General features: G+C 38.4%; 1 protein-coding gene across 1 annotated transcript; it reads right to left on the reverse strand.

Moving 5' to 3' along the window:
* Nucleotides 1-845: 845 nt before the first annotated feature.
* LOC134748549 (CWF19-like protein 1) lies at nucleotides 846-3,101 on the reverse strand. The gene is made up of 4 exons (XM_063683337.1): nucleotides 3,066-3,101; nucleotides 2,086-2,262; nucleotides 1,448-1,510; nucleotides 846-947 (listed from the first exon to the last, which is right to left on the reverse strand). Exons 1-4 carry the CDS (start codon nucleotides 3,099-3,101, stop codon nucleotides 846-848), a joined length of 378 nt encoding a protein of 125 aa, XP_063539407.1.
* Nucleotides 3,102-7,961: the final 4,860 nt, after the last annotated feature.

Raw genomic sequence — 7,961 nt, forward strand, 5'->3', positions numbered from 1 at the left:
TAGCTAACAAACAGAATTTCGTATGCCCTTGGTGTTGTAAATGTCAAAATATGCACAACTCTATAACTCCTAGCGCCATCTGTGCTCAAGTTGTAAGTAACCGATCTTAGTTAATAAAGCAGTCACTTCATATCATTCGAACGAAACTCGTCGTTTTATTTTAGGTTATGTGCTCAGCTACTTATAATTACTATTTTACAAGTTAATAGTCAGAATTATCAGCAAAGTTTTGTGTGATGGACTAAGGGACTTGTGTATTTTACGGTTGGACTAAAAAGTGAAGTAAAACTCATAAAACTGTGCGAAAATAGTAATTGGTGAAAACCGTTATCCAAAATCATGGCTGCTAGCTCAAGTTATTTAGTGAATGTACCGAAACTAAAAGGTCGCGAAAACTATAGTGAGTGGTGTTTTGCAGTCGAGAACTTTCTGGTGCTGGAAGGCATGGAAAAGTGCATTAAAAAACCAGATGAAACAACGTCGGCGTCGGCGGCGACACCGACACAAGACAGCAAAACGAAAGCTAAATTGATTTTGACAATAGATCCGTCTATTTATATTCATATAAAAAGCGTCACGACATCGTATGAGTTATGGACAAAATTGAAGCAACTATTTGATGATTCGGGCTTTACAAGAAAGATTAGCTTGTTGAGGAATCTTATGTCATTTCGACTTGAAAACTGTACATCAATGGCGTCTTATGTGACTCAAATTGTCGAGACGGGTCAAAAATTGTCGGGAACGGGTTTCAACATAAGTGACGAGTGGATCGGTTCTATCATGCTAGCGGGATTGAGTGAAAAATATATGCCGATGATAATGGCGATAGAACATATGTCAGCTTACCTCCCGAACTGCAGCGGGAAATTCGGCTTGGTGTTGGCGAAGAGCTGCTCGCCGCTGGGCAGCTCGGCGTGGAAGTAAGGCATCCCGGGCATCGTCACCTTAATTCGTAAAAATTTGTTAATAACATTAAATTAAAAAATCCACCACACACTAACGGATGTACCGATTTTGATAAAACATGTCTAATAACCACCGCTAGTAAACTCGCTTTTAAATAAACGAAACCGCATCGAAATCGATTCACCCGTTTAAAAGCTACGGTGCCACAGACACACACGGGGGTTGAAAATACGGCATAATTAATGAATATTTTTTTATTGGGATATGTAAGATAATATAAATCGATTTTTTTTATAAACCCTTAGCATGACCCCTTCACGCTGCACCCCGCAAAAGTACCGAAATGCAATTTTTGTAACTTAAAGAAAACTGTGGGTATAAAGTACAGAAAAAGTACGCTAAGTGGGGGTTGATTAGGACAAGTTTTCCTTATCGTCAGGTGACAACCAAAACTCAAATTAATTAATTAATTGCTAAACAATTAGTGAGTTTTGGTTGCCACCTGACGATACATTTTTATTCAGAATTGTTAAATTACCTGGCTCATCTCTGAGTACGGCGGCAGCACCTCTATCTGCACGCTGTTGATGCCTGCCTCGTCCTGTTAAAACAGAAAAACCGTCAATAAAGCCTTATGGCTCACACAGCCGCAGCAACAGCAGCAGTTTGATTCTCTCTTGCGAACCGTTTTACCGTTAATAGTCAATATGACTAGTAAACAAACAGTACCATCCGGATTCTATACAGGTCCAAGCTACTACTTCCTGAGCGATAAAGTCGATATTTGCATTCGTTTATAAACTTTATAGAATGGATAATAAAGTCGATATTAGCATGTTACCTGAAACACCTCGAGCAGCTGCGGCTCGCTGGCCTTTGGGCACCGGCACGCACTGTATAACGCGCCGCGGTAGTTCCTCTCGCTCGAATAACACGACTGCCTTGCCGTTATACTATACCATCATTATTACCGTCTTCTTCACTCTTGCTACGGCTATGCATGTGTGAATAAGAAGTCTTATGACCTCGAAAATGAGTTAAGTTTGTGATGAGTTTAGAGTATAGACTCGTACATGTTGCGCAACGCCTCTTTAGACTACTTCCTCGGCGATAAAGTCGATATTTGCATTCGATTATTAACTGTATTAAATAAAAATAAGGTTGATATTAGCATACCTGGAACACCTCGAGCAGCTGCGGCTCGCTGGCCCTCGGCACCGGCACGCACTGTATCTGCATGTGCGAGGTTCGGAAGTTCCTCTCGAAGAACACTACCGCCTTACCGCTGGACGCGTACATGTTACGTAGCGCGTCTTTAAACTTCTTTATCTCTGACACTACTTCCTCGGGCGCCTGGAATGAGAAGCGAATTTTAGTGTGTTGTAATATGGTACACTTTCAAATGTTACATTGGAGAAATGGCATACCTACTTACAATTAGACACATAGATATCACAACGGACGCCATTAAAGCTAAGTTGATGGACATGGAACCGGAAAATAGTGATGTGACCAACGCACTAGCATGTTTCCGCAGCCAACATAAGAAAAATAACAAGTCTGTGGTTCGCAAGGATGGCGCGACTGCACAGACGTCACCTGTCAATGTCAAGGAGAAACGAAACGTCAAATGTTACAACTGCAAACGGCATGGACATTATCGTAATCAATGCGACAAAGCCGACAAATCTGAACGTGAAAATAAAACAAGTCATGCTTTTAGTGCTGTATTCTATACAGGAGACTTTCAGAAAAGTGATTTCTACGTTGATAGCGGTGCGAGTACTCACATTACTTGCAATGAACATTGGGTGATTGATGCTTGTTATTCAGGCTCTTTTGAAAAAGAAATTATGGTCGCTAACAAGACTAGAGTGCCTGTGATATGTAGCGGAAACATGAATATCACGACTTCAACTAAAGAGTGTGATTACGACATAGTGGTCGAGAATGTACTGTGTGTTCCTAACCTGACTACAAATCTTTTGTCAGTTAGTCAACTGATAAAACAAGGGAATAAGGTGCAGTTTACGGTAAATGGATGTAAAATCTTTAATAAGAAGAGAACATTGATAGCTACAGCAACACTTATAAATGGTGTTTACAAACTGGATACAGTGACCTGTTTTGTGGCTTCTGTAGTGGAATCACCGTACCTTTGGCACCGCCGTCTTGGACACGTTTGTAGTCATAGCATGAATAAAATGCAGAATGCTGTAGAAGGCATCAGATTGGAAGAGAAGGCAGATATTAGCAAGTCAAATTGTGTTGTGTGCTGCGAGGGAAAGCAGAGTCGGTTGCCTTTTGCTAATGAAGGTAACAGAAGTACAGAGCTGCTGAATGTAGTGCATTGTGACGTTGCAGGCCCCATGGAAAGTCCGTCTCTTGGAGGCTCCAGGTACTTTCTTCTCTTTATCGATGATTACAGCCGCATGACTCATGTGTTTTTCTTAAAGAATAAAAGTGAAGCTCTACAGTGTTTTATGGAATATAAAGCAAAGGTAGAGAATTTCACATCTAAGAAAATAAGGAACCTTCGCAGTGATAATGGTGGAGAATTTTGTAGTTTAGATTTCGATAATTATTTAAAGCAAGCAGGAATAATTCATCAGAAGTCAAATCCATACACGCCCGAACAGAACGGCCTAAGTGAGAGGACAATACGTACGGTCACAGAGAAGGCCAGATGCCTTTTATTTGAAGCAAGTCTCGGCAAAGAGTTTTGGGCAGAAGCCGTTAATTGTGCTGTTTATTTACAGAACCGCATTGTGAAAAATGGACTGAATAATCGTACACCGTATGAGCTGTGGACAGGGAAGAAGCCAAATCTGGCTCACATCAGAGTATTTGGCAGCACAGTCATGAAGCATATACCAAAAGAAAAGAGACTCAAGTGGGACAAGAAATCAGAAAAATGCATACTTATTGGTTATCCTGAGGATGTCAAGGGGTACAGAGTATACAACCCTACAACTAGAAGTATTACAACTAGTCGTGATGTCATCATTATGGAAGATAAGTATACTCACCAAGAAACTCATGTTCCAGTGGAAGATATGCTAGAAGAGTCTGCGCAGAACCCAGGTCCACAATGCCCAGAACCAGTGGAGGACACAGACAAGGTCAGTGAGCTAGAGGACTCATTTGTTTCCACAGGTAGCATAAATTTAAATGATGAAACTTATGTGCCCTCAGAAGAGTCGACAGTCTGTGATGAAACCTTAATTACAGAAAATAGAAGGGTTTTTCCAGTGAGAGAAAAGAAAAAACCTGACATGTATGGTTTTATGTGCATGAACGACGACCAATCTGATAATGAGCTCACACTGAAAGAAGCACTAGAAGGACCAGAGAAGGAGTTTTGGGAGCAAGCTGTGCAGGACGAGCTACAGAGTTTCCAGGACAACAAAGCGTGGGAAATTATCGATGCTCCTAGTGGTGGTACAATAGTGAAGTGTAAGTGGGTTCTTAAAAAGAAGTGTGACTCGGACAATAATGTGCGGTATCGGGCAAGGCTTGTGGCTAAAGGGTGTACTCAAAAGTATGGTGTAGATTATGAAGAGACATTTTCTCCAGTAGTTAGACATACTACGTTAAGGCTTTTGTTTGCACTGTCAGTTCAGTTAAACTTAGATGTAATTCATCTTGATGTCAAGACAGCGTTTTTGAACGGAGACCTAGATGAGACTATATACATGCAGAAACCAGAAGGTTTTGCCTGTACTGATGACAAAAAGGTTCTTAAATTAAATAAAGCTATATATGGTCTCAAACAGGCATCCCGTGCTTGGCATAAAAAAGTGGACAGTTGTATGTTAGCCGATGGTTATAATAAATCTAAAATAGAACCATGTTTATATACTAAAATTGTTGGTAATTATAAAACCATGGTAACATTATATGTAGACGATTTTTTGATCTTTTCAAATGACCCACAAGAATTAAACCATCTAAAAGAAATGTTAAGTAGTAATTTTAAAATTAAAGACTTGGGTCGAGTCAAAGAATGTCTTGGTATGTCAGTTAAATTTGATACAAAAAATAATATTGTTACTCTAAGTCAAGAAAAATATATTGATCAGATATTAAAGAAGTTCAATATGTCAGAATGTAAGACAGCAAATACTCCGATGGAGGCAAATTTGAAGAGTAAGAAGGAAAATGTTATAACCTGTCAAAATCCCTACCAACAGCTTATAGGAAGCTTAATGTATCTAGCGGTCTTAACACGACCTGACATAGCTTATTCTGTGTCATATCTTAGTCAATTTAATAACTGTAATAATGAAGAACAGTGGATTTATGCAAAAAGAGTTCTAAGATATTTAAAGAAAACTAAAAATGTAGGATTAAGATATTGTAAAAATGAGGATGTCAATATTCAGGGCTTTGTAGATTCAGATTGGTGTAGTGATATTAATGATAGAAAATCATACACAGGGTTTTGTTTTACAATGTCCGGATCGGTCATATCTTGGAGCTGTAGTAAACAAAAATGTATATCGCTTTCAAGTACCGAAGCTGAATATGTTAGTATTTCAGAGGCCTGTAAGGAGGCGGTATATTTAAGAAACTTACAATATGAAATCACAAAGAAAATGTATAAAATTACTTTGCATAATGACAATCAAAGTGCACACAAATTGTTAGTTAATCCTGTATTTCATAACAGAACCAAACACATTGATGTAAGATTTCATTATTGTAGAGACCTGATAACAAAAGATATTGTTATAGTTAAGTATTTATGCACAGCTGATATGCCAGCTGATTTACTTACAAAAAGTTTAAGCACTATTAAGCATTACAAATTTATGAATGCCTTGGGCATTGTAAGAGTGTAGCGGCAACCTTTATATTATTTTGCTGTTTATTTAGTTATTGTAAGATATATTTTGAGTGGGGGTGTTGTAAATGTCAAAATATGCACAACTCTATAACTCCTAGCGCCATCTGTGCTCAAGTTGTAAGTAACCGATCTTAGTTAATAAAGCAGTCACTTCATATCATTCGAACGAAACTCGTCGTTTTATTTTACTTGGGTACGACATAGTGGAACAATTTATCTTTTTTACCATCATATGCAATATCATGTTGTGTACACCTATGATCGACGAATAAATAATTTGTTTGTTTTTGTTTGTTTGAATTATGAATGTTTTCTATGTATTTAAGTACATTTAATTATGTTTCTATTACATTAAAAAAAAATATTTCAATGTAACAATTTTATAGTTAATTATAACTAAACTAATATTAAAATAAAACTACTTAAAAATTAAAGTAATATAGATACCCATACCCACCTATGAAAGGTCCCCCAAGTCTGTCTCCTGCGGAAGGGTGCCCATGAGGCTGGCTACATTACCCCGCTGGATGGCTATGCCTATTCTTTGCCCAAGGAATGAGCCAGCCCTAGGGTCACCCGAGGTCTCCAGTAGTTTTTTTTTAAATCGTGAAAAATATATGGTCGTCTAGTACCCATACCCACAATACAAGCCTTATTAAGCTTACTGTGGAACTAGGTCGATTTGTTAATATATTTATTTATTTAGGTAGGTATACTAAGTTTTTGACCCTAATTTGCTCCTGCTAGCGCCCTCCAGTTTAGGCGGATATTTAGCGCTGGGAGTCGGATCGGTGCAAAATCGGGGGCTCGTTAATCTCAGCTTCGTTAACAACATCAATTTACGTTCTCAAGTTTGTTTCCTAGCTGATACAGACACAGTATGTAAACAAAATACAAACAAAACACAACAATCTACAAAATAGTCATTATCACATTCACTGCCAACATTTCCGTTCAGTGCTGCCAACGTTTTCATAGCGCTACGCTCGTAGCCGGTCCCAGAGTCCTTCCGCTTTGTAGAGGAGATTTCCTCTCGTAGTCGATTGACTACGAACACAGAACCAATGTGATTAATTATAGAGTTCGTCTAAGCTAACTTTGCACCTAATTTGAATAGAACAAATTGAGGGATTGTCATGAAATTTAATATTAACGGTGATGTTGCCACATTTTGCCATTAAAATACCATGCGGACTTAACTTGGCCCGACTCTAGGGAATCTACCTGTTTTGTGATAATAGGCGATGTTTCCAAATTCTCTAGTGTCAGCAATCTTTGAATGGTTAGGAGGTGCAAGAACATACTGCTCGCTCTTTAAAGTTGGTCAAAGGCGCCTAGTTTTTCAAATATTGCATTTCATAGATTTCAAAAGTAAAGATATGCCCGTTCTTAGAATTCCGACCGATCATTCTCATTTTGTGTGCCTCGGTGGAATGCTACAAAGTCATGGGCGCGATTGGACGCAACTACTTACGTCGGCTCGCATTCGTATACAGCGGTGTTACTGACACCGCTGTCCTCGCACCATTCTTGGTGCCCGTAAGGCCCGTTTTTACGAAGTAATATATAAGTCAATGTTGGGTACCGACGTGACTGGGTGATATAGTTATCAGGGCGTTAGCCGCGTAACCTGAACACGCCGTTTCAAATCTGGCCTACATCACCGGTGCGCTTGGTCACTTTTTTTAAATATATGACATTTATTTAATCATTATTATTTTTTTATTATTTTTTAACTAGCCTACTGCGTCTATATCTCTAGAGTAGTGTCGGACGACAGAACTCAATTTGTGTCGAGGCAGATAAATCGGTGTCGTTACTGATGGATGCTGACACCGCGACACCCAATACTAGACTATCCCAGGACACTATTCTACATGATTAAATTATCAGATCGCGACATGGAATGAGACCAATTTTGTCAAAATAATCGATTTAACTGTTTTGTCTAATATTATTGCTTTATTTAATTACAAAATACAAATATTGATTATAACTAAATTAAATACAATTCTTCCTAGAAATAAAATTAATTGTACCAACTAAATTTAAAAAAAAGAATATAAAAACATACACTTTCCTACAAAAAAAGTACAGTCAGTCTAGGCTAACACTGCCTACGTACTTTACTTGGCGTCAGAGTGTGGAAGGCAAACGTCAAATCCCTATGATAATATGGTGTTTATTTATACAAGTAGTTTCG

Source organism: Cydia strobilella, chromosome 16 (genome assembly GCF_947568885.1).
Source record: "Cydia strobilella chromosome 16, ilCydStro3.1, whole genome shotgun sequence".
Lineage (NCBI taxonomy): Eukaryota > Metazoa > Arthropoda > Insecta > Lepidoptera > Tortricidae > Cydia > Cydia strobilella.

Excerpts from the sequence above, each read along its gene's own strand:
- LOC134748549 (XM_063683337.1), bottom strand. The coding sequence starts at position 3,101 with ATGACTACAAACGTGTCCAAGACGGCGGTGCCAAAG. Across the intron at positions 2,263-3,065 it reads CCAAGACGGCGGTGCCAAAG|GCGCCCGAGGAAGTAGTGTC; the intron begins GTACGGTGATTC and ends TTCTCATTCCAG. Across the intron at positions 948-1,447 it reads CGTACTCAGAGATGAGCCAG|GTGACGATGCCCGGGATGCC; the intron begins GTAATTTAACAA and ends TTACGAATTAAG.